Genomic DNA, 12,336 nt, shown 5'->3' with positions numbered 1-12,336 from the left:
TTCATCCACCCCGGCGTTTCTCATGATGTACTCTGCATATAAGTTAAATAAGCAGGGCGACAATATGCAGCCTTGTCGTACTCCTTTCCCAATTTTGAACCACTCGGTTGTTCCATGTCTGGTTCTTACTGTTGCTTCTTGACCCTCGTACAGGTTTCTCAGGAGACAGGTAAGGTGGTCTGGTACTCCCATCTCTTTAAGAATTTGCCAGAGTTTGTTGTGATCCACACATCAAAGGCTTTAGCGTAGTCAATGAAGCAGAAATAGATGTTTTTCTGGAATTCTCTTGCTTTCTCCATGATCCAGCGAATGTTGGCGATTTGATCTCTAGTTCCTCTGCCTCTTCGCAACCCAGCTTGTACTTCCGGTAGTTCTCAGTTCACATACTGCTGAAGCCTAGCTTGTAGGATTTTGAGCATCACCTTGCTGGCATGTGAAATGAGCGCAATTGTACGGTAGTTTGAACACCCTTTGGCGTTGCCCTTCTTTGGAACTGGAATGTAAACTGACCTTTACCAGTCTTGTGGCCACTGTTGAGTGTTCCAAATGTGTTGGCATATTGAGTGCAGCACTTTAACAGCATCATCTTTTAGGATCTTAAATAGCTCAGCTGGAATACTGTCATCTCCGCTAGCTTTGTTGTTAGTAATGCTTCCTAAGGCCCACTTGACTTCACTCTCTAGGATGTCCAGCTCAAGTTCAGTGACCGCACTATCATGGCTATCATGGACATTAAGATCTTTCCTGTATAGTTCTGCTGTGTATTCTTGCCACCTCTTCTTAATCTCATCTGCTTCTGTTAGGTCCTGCCTTCTTTGTCCTTTATCATGCCTGTCTTTGCCCAAAACATTCCCTTGAGATCTCCGATTTTCTTGAAAAGATCTCTAGTCTTCCCCATTCTGTTGTTTTCCTCGATTTCTTTGCATTGTTCATTTAAGAAGGCCTTCTTGTCTCTCCTTGCTATTCTCTGGAACTCTGCATTCAGTTGGATATATCTTCCCCTTTCTCCCTTGCTTTTCGCTTCCCTTCTTTCGTGAGCTACTTGTAAAGCCTCATCAGACAGCCACTTGGCTTTCTTGCATTTCTTTTTCTTTGGGATGGATTGAGTTGCTGCCCCCTGAACAATGTTACGGACCTCCGTCCATAGTTCCTCAGGCACTCTGTCTATCAGGTCTAATCCCTTAAATCTATTCGTCACCTCCACTGTATATTCATCAGGGATATGATTTAGGTCATACCTGAATGGTTTAGTGGTTTTCCCTACGATCTTCAATTTAAGCCGAAATTTTGCAACAAGAAGCTCATGATCTGAGCCACAGTCAGCTCCAGGTCTTGTTTTGACTGACTGTATAGAGCTTCTCCATCTTTGGCTGCAAAGGACATAATCAATGTGATTTCGATATTGACCATCTGGTGATGTCCATATGTAGAGTTGCCTCTTGTGCTGTTGGAAAAGAGTGTTTGCTATGATCAGCATGTTCTCTTGGCAAAACTCTATTAGCCTTTGTCCTGCTTCATTTTGTACACCAAGGCCATGCTTGCCTGTTATCCCGGTGATTTCTTGACTTCCTACTTTGGCATTCCAATCCCCTATGATGAGATGGACATCTTTTTTTGGTGTTAGTTCTAGAAGGTGTTGTAGGTCTTCATAGAACCGATCAACCTCAGCTTCTTCAGCCTCAGTGGTTGGGGCATAGACTTGAATCACTGTGATGTTGAATGGTTTGCCTTGGATTCGTACTGACATCATTCTGTTGTTTCTGAGATTATACCCCAGGACTGCTTTTCCCACCCTTCTGTTGACTACGAGTGCTACTCCGTTTCTTCTAAGGGATTCTTACCCATAGTAGTAGATATAATGGTCACGTGAATTAAATTCGTACATGCTTGTCCATTTTAGTTCGCTGATTCCGAAGGTGTCGATGTTCAATCTTGCCATCTCATGTTTGACCACCTCCAGCTTACCTTGATTCATTGATCTTACATTCCAGGTTCCTAAACAGTATTGTTCTTTACAGCATCGGACTTTCTTTTCACCACCAGACACATCCACAGCTGAGTGTCCTTTTGGCTTTGGCCCAACCACTTCACTCTTTCTGGCGCTACTTGGAAATTCCCTCTGCTCTTCCCCAGTAGTATATTGGACACCTTGCGACCTGAGGGTCTCATCTTCCGGTGTCATCTCTTTTAGCTTTGTGATACGTTCCATGGGGTTTTCTTGGCAAGAATACTGGAGTGGGTTGCCATTTCCTTCTCCAGTGGACCACATTTTGTCAGAACTCTCTGCCATGACCTGTCCGTCTTGGGTGGCCCTGCACGGCATAGTTTATGGCTTCACTGAGTTACGCAAGCCCCTTCGCCACAACAAGGCAGTGACCAGCCCCCCAAACAGCAGAAAAAGCAGACCACTCCATCTTCAAAGTTCCGTCAGGGTCATGGCAGGCCTGAGTCATCTTCAGAGTGTCACCTTTGACTTCTTGATGTTTATCACTCCTGACCTCCCCAGTCAGCCTGTGTTTGGATCCATTCTGTCACGTTTCCTGCTGACCTGGAAGGCAATAACATCAGACACCTGGGTGCTGGATATAATTGCTCAGGGTTACATGGTAGAATTTCATACCCTTCCCCTGCCCCAGGGACTGTTGGCGTTACTCCATCAACACAAGCCCTCCTTCTCTAGACGTCCACCCTGCTTCAAAAAGGACCTATCCAGAGAGTCCTTCCATTCCAGCCGGAAGATGGCTTCTTTTCTCGCTATTTCTCTGTACCAAAGCAGGACGGAGGCCTCCACCCTATCATAGACTTAAGGGACTTAAACAAGTTCATCACCCCCAGAAGGTTCAGAATGATCACATTGGCTACACTTCTCCTTCTTCTCCGAAAGAATGTTTGGTTTGCCGCCATAGACCTGAAGGACGCATATTTTCATATAGTGATTGTGGACACCCACCACTGGTACCTGCGTTTCATCATCAGTACAGACATGTTCCAGTTTCGGGTCCTGCTCTTTGGTCTGGCGACCACCCCAAGAATTTTTACAAAGTGTATGGCAGTCTTGTGTGCGTATCTGAGACTTCAAGGAATTAAGGTTTATCCTTACCTGGACAACTGGCTCCTTGTATCGGACTCCCAAAGGGATCTTTACCATGCCATCAGGATTGTTCTGAACCTTCTGGGTGCGTTGGGTCTTTATGTCAACAAAGAAAAATAAACTCTGGAACCTACTCAACGTCTCCAGTTTATAGGAGCGCTACTGGAGTCGACAGTTGCACGTGCTTACTTCCCTCAAAACCAGCAGGATCAGCTAGTCACTCTCATGGAGAGTGTCTTCCTTCGTCACTGGATTACCACCTGTACCATTGATGCTCTACTGGGTCACATGGCGACTATTGTTCGATGGGCGAGACTTCAAATGCAACCACTGCAGAACTGGTTGCTGTGAAGCTTCAATTCCACTTCGGATGCTCAGCATTGTCGTCTCATGATCCCGGATGAAGTGTTAACATACCTGCTCTGATGGATGCAGCTGTGCAATTTGGACCGAGGCATGTCTTTCATCCAACCATCTCCTACACGAATCCTGGGGAGCCCACTGTGGTCTGTTGCAGACTCAGGGCCTCTGGTCAGCAAAAGAAAAGTACCACATAAACTTCCTAGAGTTTCTTGTGGCTTGGAAAACAATCCGAGCTTTCGAACTGTACCTTCAAGGTCGACATGTATGAATCCTGACCGACAATACGAGAGTCTTGTGGCATATCCGGATGCAAGGTGCGATGCACTCTTCCACACTTGTGAATCTCACCCTGAACAGCTTCCAATGAGCAATTCAATGGGGTATCCTTTTGAGTGCTCTTCACATTGCCAGACAAAACAATGTTTTGGCAGGTGCCCTAAGTCAGGCGTACCAGTCACTTCACAAGTGGCAGATGTCAGCTCACATTTTGAATCATCTCTTTCTGGACTGGAGCCGTCCCACGACGGATCTGTTCGTGACTCCAGTGAATGTCGTATGCCCCCACTTCTGCACAAGGGTGTGGATCGGTTGATCATCTTTGGCGATGTGTTCCAGATACTGTGGCAAGGGGAACTTTTTTATCTGTTCCCGCTGTTTCCCCTTCTCTCCAAGGTGCTCCCAGAAGATAGCACATGACCAGACGGACTGCGTTCTAATTGCTCCTTGGTGGCCAAGGCAGCCATGGTTTCCAACCCTACTGCGTCTGTCAGGAAGACAGTTCTTGCACCTTCCATAAGTTCCAGACCTGATCTTCCAGACCTTGTTAATCTGCGATATGTGTGATTCATAGAGACCACGAAGAAGAAATGCAGGTTGCTTACCTGTAACAGTAGTTCTTTGAGTGGTCATCTGTGCATTCACACAACCCTCCCACCATCCCCACTTCAGTGTCTGTGTCAGATTCGATGTTGGTACCAAGGCGTGATTGGTTTAGGCGGTCTCAAGGAACTGAGGGAATGGGCGGGAACCCCCTAGGACATGCGTAGTGGACGGTGGGAGAGGGTTCCTGCCAAAAACGTTCCTCAGCTATAGAAGCTTCCCAAATGAGACTCAGCACAGGCACAGAGCCCATATGTGTAAATGCACAGATGACCACTCAAAGAACTATGCTTACATGTAAGCAACCTGCATTTATTTAATTTAGGACACAATCCTATGGTCCCTGGAGAGTGTCCCATAGGATTTTTCAGATTCCTGATCCTGAAGCCATAGACACTGCTATGACTTTGGGAGGTGGACTCCTGACTTCAGTCTCTCTCTCCGTCCCCTCCCCCTTGCACCTGCCATGGAAAGAACTGTGGCACCTGCTTTTTGAGGTCACAAAAGTGGCCTCGGAGGACCTTGTAGAAGTCAGCAAGGGGATGTTCTGGTGGGCGAGGAGAGGCCTGGATATGGAAAAGCCTATTGCCTCTCCAGCCCTGCCCCTGGCAGCGTGCCTCCTCTAGAAGGGCTAAGAGGACTGTCTAGAAGAAAAATGCAAAAAAAGGAGGATAGAGCAGCAAAAATTGCCTCCATTACTCCTCCCACCATGCCAGCAGTAGCCCGGCAGGGCATTGAATACTCAAAAGTCTTCCAAGATTTTAGGCTTTTGCCTAGCAGGTGGCAACCAATAGGATTGCTCCCTCCACCAACTTCTGTGACTGGTGAAACAAAAGTCAGTCCGACATGAAGTACCACTCTTCTCTATTGTGCTTGCTATTGACTGCAGGCCTCTTCCTATCTGAATGACTTCACGACCCAGGAGTTCCCCCCTGCAAATCATTCTCAAGTTTGAGAAGAAAAAAGGTGGAATGGGCTTCAAATAGTTGAAATGATATTATAAATGAAAAGGAGAGCCTCCAGTGAACAACTTTTTCAGGTGAAAACAGTAGAGGAAGAGAAGCAATGGGTTTCAGTAACCAGAAGGTAGACTTAGGAAGGTTTTCCTAATGTTTAGTGAAAATATTCTGCTTTTTAAAGTCTGCTGGAGGAGGTTGGTAAAATCTTGGATGATACTCTCACCATCTTGGCTGATATTCTCTCTAGGCTTTAAAATAATCTAGTTCATACTATTTATCAGAACTTGATGTGGTAGCTGCATGTTCCACAAATCACTTGCACTGTGGCTGGGATCTAAAAAGCTGTTTAGGCTCACGCAATGGGCTTGTGCTACTCCAGTAGAATTTTGACTTTAAACAGCTGACCCCTCCCTTCCCCAGAGCCCTATATGAAAATATTTTTTAATCTCTCAGTTTCAAAAGCAGTTTTCCATACAAAATGGGATGTGTCTGTGCTTCTTTTCAAGAAAAGCAAGTCTAGAGCTCCCTTCAATTCACATAATTAGCTTTACGGTTCTTTGGATCCTGGACTGTGGAAGAGAACATTTAAAAATGTTGGGCAACATAGTATTTCATTCTGATATTGAGAAATGGAAATCTTTAAAATGTTGTTTCCAGGGTATTTACTTAGTCATAAAAAGCAAAGGAAGCCATGTTGGCCGTAAGAAAAGCTCCAAAATTTGTCCTGCCTCTTCAGTAAAATAAAATACATGCAACATGAATTAAACAATAAAGCCAGCAGATGAGCAAAACAATTAAGGCTTATAAGAATATGACAAAGAAATGTTCCAGAATGTGGGCACCTCCTGCCTTGCAAGATCGATTGATTGATTTGCAATATTTACATACCACTTCTTATTTGAAACAAATTCCAAAATAGTTTACAAAAGAATAAAAACAAACAAAACAGACTAGCAAAAACTACACGCGCACACACAAAATAATATTATCACGAGGCTGGTACAAAGAAAGACAGCTCATGGCTGGGGAAAAGCCAAAGTAAACAGTTATGTTGGCTCATTCAGTAAATAAGGGCAGCAATTAAAACTTTCTGAAACAATTCTAAAGCTTCCACTCCAGTGTCATTGGCATTCTTCCTTGAATCTTTTATGCATGAATGGGCAGGTGGCAGCAGCTCCTGGCTTTTGGAGATCGCAGTGCTGGAGGTGCTTGGGGAACAGTGATGTACGAAGTCCTGCCCCCGGCCCTTTCATGGCTATTGTTGTCTTGCTGGCCAAGGAGGCCACAGGAAAATGGCTCTCCTGCCCTGAGTACCAGGCCCAAGAACACAAGAAGATGTTATTGTTGAAATAGAGCTGGGGCTTCTCTTCACCAGGGCAGATGGTATCAGTGGCTCCTGGATCTCAGAACATGGTTCCTCCAAGTATAAGGATCATGTTGATGATCCGATCTTTTTTCAGCAGACAGTCATGGCCTTGCCCTGCCTTAACAGTTCCTGTTTGTTTTTCTTTGCCAGCTCACCGTTGGCCTGTATGAATTCAATGTGATAGTAGACGGTGATAATGCACGTGGAGAAGGGATGGTGAACGTGACAGTTAAACCAGGTACACTCAGCATTACGTCCCTTCGGCTTGTGTGTTACATCTTCCCTGGGCTTATTTTTAAAGGGCCAGCTGCCTCCGCAAAAGTTTTGAGAAGCAAGACAGAAGTTTTGAATTAATGATGAACTTTTAGATGAATTTGTCAGGTGAAAGAGTGCGATGGAATTACTCACCCCTTGTTGCTTTCTTGTTTGTTTAATATCCCGCCTTTCTGCCCAAAAATGGCATTCAAGGCAGGTAACAGTAAAATCCAGATTAAAAACAAAATCTTAAATTACAACATCCCATACAAACAATTACATTAAAAATGCAACAATAAAAGAAATAAGCAGTACCCACCAATCAAAAGCCCCTTCAGCAACAGACCAGCTTATATGCCAAAGGCCTGTCTGAATACAAACATTTTTGCCTGCTGGCAGAAGGACCACAGGGAGCGGACCAACATAGCCTCCCTTGGTAGGGAATCTCAGAGCCTGGGAACGGCCACCGAAAAGACTCTTGATTGTGTCCCCACCAAGCATGCCTCTGATGCAGCAGTACCGAGAGAAGGGCCTCCCCGGAGCACCTTAAAACCTGAAGAGGCTAATATGGGAGAAGGCATAGTCTGGTCCCAAGCCGTGCATCTGTTTTGCAGTGGGCGGCAACAGCTGTACTCCTCTTGGTGGTTGGTGGCCACCATCTTCTTTCCCCTCTAACATAGGTTCATGACATAGCGTCATGTGCATGGAGCTTCTGGGGGAAAGAATATGGCAGCTGCCAATCAAGAGAAGTTGCTACCACCACAAGTCCTACCTTGAACCTTTCACCACATTTACTCTGCCACCAAAAAATCATCAAATCCCCACACCACCATTTTGCTATCTGCAAATGGAATGGCAAAACGTTTCTACTCAGCCCTACTTTGAATATGATTAAATGTTTTAATCATGCTAAAAGTTCTAACTATTACCTCACTTTACCTGGACAAAGGATATGAAAGCTGGAGACTGACAGTTTCCTTTTTTTTTAAGCTATACAATAAAAGCATGATTCATTTCCCCTGCTGTGCCCATTTTTGTACCATTGTCGTCTCTGGCCACATGGGTTTAGCTCATTTTTGAAGCACATCAAAACCCGCAAAACGAGTGAACAGAGACCGGTGGGATGTATGTACCATTTTTGTCTGGCCTTCATAGCCAAGCTGAAATCTCTTGTTGCTAAGACCCTGCTCCTTCCTTTCAGCACAATCCTATTTCCTTAGAAGCGAATCACATTGTGTTCAACTGGGCTTTTTCCTAGGTAAGATAAGTCCCCTAGTCCCTGGTCTGGGGGAGAGGACAGGAGCTTGTTTTGGCTCACCAAGTTGCTTGGAACACCTCAGAACACCTTGGCCGCCCGCTGCCAGAACAAGCTGCTTAACTCTCCTTTCTAGCTTGAAGCTGGGGGGAGGGGGGAGCAGAAATCTACTCCATTGTCGCCAAAGCCGAGCACAGGTACAGGGACGATCCCTCCCCAGCTCCGAGCTAGAGAGGAAGGCTGGGGCTCCTCTCATCACCCTTGCCAGAGGTTGACGACACACTCATCATTGCGGAGGTGACAAAGAGAGATGTGAACCCCTGAGTGTGCACACCATGGGCAATAGTGCCGTTTTCTTCCTCTCTGAAAAAAGGCAATAGCCTGTCTCCAGCTGTAGTCACTCCTCCGTGTACTTTGCCCAATGGCTCATCTCTTTGAAAGGAGATACATGAAGTCTTGTGAGGGAGAGTGGTAGCCGTTTTGTCAGAGGAAAACAGCGCTGGCTGATGTGATAGAGCAAATAGTAACAAGATGGCGAGCAAAATGGTGCATTCCTCTGAGGCAGTAGGCCTCAAGATGGGGGATACGTGGCTCAACCACACTACAAGCGAGAAGGATCTTGGAATTGTTGTCGATCAAGCTGAATATGAGCCAACAATGTGATGTGGCTGCAAAAAAAGCAAATGCTATTTTGGGCTGCATTAATAGAAGCATAGTTTCCAAATCCGGGGAAGTACTAGTTCCCCTCTACTCAGCACTGGTTAGGCCTCATCTGGAGTACTGTGTCCAGTTCTGGGCACCACACTTTAAGAAGGATGCAGACAAACTGGAGAGGATTCAGAGGAGGGCAACAAAGATGATCAGGGGACTGGAAATGAAGCCCTGTGAGGAGAGACTGAAAGAACTGGGCATGTTTAGCCTTGAGAAGAGAAGACTGAGGGGAGATATGATAGCACTCTTCAAGTACTTGAAAGGTTGTCACAGAGAAGAAGGCCAGGATCTCTTCTTGATCATCCCAGAGTGCAGGACATGGAATAATGGGCTCAAGTTACAGGAAGCCAGATTCTGGCTGAACATCAGGAAAAACTTCCTGACTGTAAGAGCAATATGACAATGGAACCCATGACCTGGGGAGGTGGTGGGCTCTCCCACACTGGAGGCCTTCAAGACAAGGCTGGACAGCCATTTGTCAGGGATGCTCTGACTTGGATTCCTGCATTGAGCAGGGGGTTGGACTCGATGGCCTTGTAGGCCCCTTCCAACCCTACTATTCTATGATTCTATGATTCATGCCAGAATCTTGCCTGTTACTTTTCTTTGAAAGAAAGAAAGAAAAGACTTTCTGAATTATCGGCTCTAAGTGGACTAATAGACCACTGTTAAAACGTAGTCTGGCTGGGTTGTAAATTGTGTGAATCTAGATTCATTTGTGTGTTCCTAGATTTAAAATAACACAATTTAACAGTGTTGGCAGGAGAGGCACGTTCTGCAGAGCTTTATTTTGAGCTTGTATGCTCTTTGATGTTTGCCACCATCCATCAGGTTACTAGTATGACATTACTTGCAAATGTAGCTTCCCTCGACATGAGAGCGAGAGAGAGAGCGCAAGCAGCATGGACATAAATCTGTTTGATGGAGTCTGCTGGCTGCCTGGCGCTGCCCATTAAAGAACTTTGGAAGGCTTATACTCAAGGTGTACATCCGTATCCTCCACCTAGGAAGCAAATTAACAGCTGGATGCTACAAATGAGAGAGAGAGAGTGTTAAAATATGTCCAGTAAATCTAAGACATCAATGCTTAGAAGTTACTGTCTGGCCATTTTTTTGCACTGGCTTTCCTAGTGACCCTTGGGCTGCCTCTCTGTTTAGCCAATGACAACGTCTTGTTTTCTCCTGTCAGTCAAAGAGGCTGCAACCTTTTAAAGCAGGGGTCCTCTACCTTTTTGGACATGGGCACATTTGGAAATTTTGATAAACTGCTGTGCACACCACCACTGCAAAATGGGTCCAACAGTGGATGTAGCTTGTCACATAATGGCTGCCGGTGGGGGCCTGAGTAGTGAAAAGTGAGCTAGAAAGGTAGTGCAGGGGTGGGGGATAGTGAGCCTAGAGGCTGGGAGGGAGGGGGAAATAGTAAGGTAGAGGGGAGAGAAAGAGCAAGACTAGAAAGGGAGAGAAAAAAGTCTACCCTAACATTTTCCAGGGTTTTTATTTAAAAAATGTTTTCGAAAGGGGCAGGAAGTAGAGCACTTTGTGGGCACCCCTGGAGATCACCCATGGGCGCTGCGTTAGATACCCCTGCATTAGTGCCTCTATTACATTGCTTACCTGATCCATTGGAGGGGCTGTCTGAATTGTCTCAATAGCCAGCCTTTTACCTATGTCAACCAAATGTATTGTAATAGATAAATCCTGTGACAGCAGCAGTGCTGACCTGGGGTTTTGGGGAGGAGGTGGGATCTGGAACACCTCCCCCTGTATGCTGCAGGCTCTGTCTTAGAAGACTGATTAGATTCAGTTTGGATGGCCTTTCCTGTTATCATTTGGTCAGTGCTGTGAGCATAGCCCTGGTTAGATGCTGGAAGCTGAGAAGGAGCATCCGTCGCTACACCCATCATTCATTCAGCACGGTATCCACAGCAGGGTTAGAAGCCATATGTAGCAGTCCATTCAGCTTCCGCCCCCAAATGATTACAGTACCTTTGTTAAGACTATTGTCTTCAGATTTCCAGAACCTGGCATATAAACTAAAACAGTTGATTAGGACTGTCATCAGTATAAAAGAGCTTGCCTTCCACCAGCCCCATCTATCCTACTGGATCTTCTTCCTCCAAGAAAAGGCAGGGAGGTGGTCTTGGAGCCTACAGTTGCCAGTGATTAAATTCTAGACTAGAAAGTGACAGGACCCAGGACCCCCTCCCCCCCAAATCTTATATAGGTGGGAACTGGTTGTGGTTATACCGTAGGCACGTTCGCATGATCATGGAGGGAACATAGGCCATGGTGGCTTACGTTCCCTCCCTGCACATGCTGGTCGTGAGCCACCCAATTAGCATAATTATCCTTGTTAGGGGTGAGCTGTCCTCATATCCAAACCCAGTGAGGGTGGGTGGTGGGGGTGGTTTACAAACCACCCACCAACTTTAGAACAAGCCATGGGTTTCAGGGTGGTTTGTAAACCACCCGAGCTACCCACCCTTGCCAGGTTCTGACGTCACAACAACCCACGCTTGGTGAGGGTAATTATGCTAATTAGACGGTTCGCGACAGGCACACATGGGTAGGGGAAATAACCCCCTATGGCTTATTTTCCCTCCATGATCGTGTGAACCTGGTCAGTCATTAAAAACATACACTACTGTTCTTGAGACAGTGGGCCAGTTTGTGTGATCACGGAGGGGGAAATAAGCGATGATAGCTTATTTCCCACTCTGCAGGTGTGGGGGAATTAGTATGATTACCCCTGGCAGCACAGCTTGTCATGTCATGCACACCCAGCCAGGGTGGCTTGTTAGCCATGGTAACAAGCCATGTCATGCACACCCAGAACCCATGGGCTGTTGCAGGCTTATTTCCCCCTCCGTAACCACGCAAACCCGGTCAGTTATTCCCACAAGGGCCACTAGGCGGAGCTAACAGGACTTAATATGTGCAGGGGTTCATTAAGGCTCATTCCTGGAGCAACAGAAAGAGAGCAGTGACTTCAGTTGATCCTCTGCAATTGCCTTTCCTGTAAGCCAAGAGTGGGCAGCTTCTGGCCTTCCAGATACTCTGTCCTTCAGCTCCCATCAACCTATAGTGCCAATAGTGGGGGATCATGGGAGTCGTAGGCCAAAACATCTGGTGGGCCACAAATTGCCTACCTCTGTCTGCTGTAAGTACTCAAAGCACCTCATAAGCAGTATCTCAGTAATCTTTGCAGCAGTCCTGTAAGGTAGTATATTAGCTTGTCTAAGGCCGTCTAGTGAGTTCATGTCTAAGGCAAGTTTGAACCACAGGCATCATCATCACAACCATTTATATAGGACTTTCAAAATGCTTCACTTATTTTAACTTATCCTTACAACAGCCCTGTAAGGTAGGGTAATAATATCCTGCATTGCGGGTGGGGACAGGGAGGAGCTGAGTCTAACAGAACTTGCCTTAAGGCCACCTTGCGAGTCCATTA

The 12,336-nt window shown here is 46.1% G+C and overlaps 1 protein-coding gene across 5 annotated transcripts in view; it reads left to right on the top strand.

Moving 5' to 3' along the window:
• Window positions 1-12,336, top strand: part of KIAA0319L (KIAA0319 like) — an 80,375-nt gene that overhangs the window by 42,230 nt on the left and 25,809 nt on the right. For all 5 annotated transcript variants that reach the window (XR_014785166.1, XM_084815963.1, XM_084815962.1 and 2 more), the window contains one exon: window positions 6,809-6,896. Coding sequence is in view for 4 of the 5 variants with exons in the window: in XM_084815963.1 (XP_084672089.1) it covers window positions 6,809-6,896 (88 nt within the window). In the remaining variant the exon portion in view is untranslated. The remainder of the gene's footprint in view (window positions 1-6,808; window positions 6,897-12,336) is intronic.

Source organism: Heloderma suspectum, chromosome 10 (assembly GCF_057233095.1).
Source record: "Heloderma suspectum isolate Gila_16-S chromosome 10, 16-S_ref, whole genome shotgun sequence".
Lineage (NCBI taxonomy): Eukaryota > Metazoa > Chordata > Lepidosauria > Squamata > Helodermatidae > Heloderma > Heloderma suspectum.
This window is presented reverse-complemented; position numbering and strand designations above follow the sequence as displayed.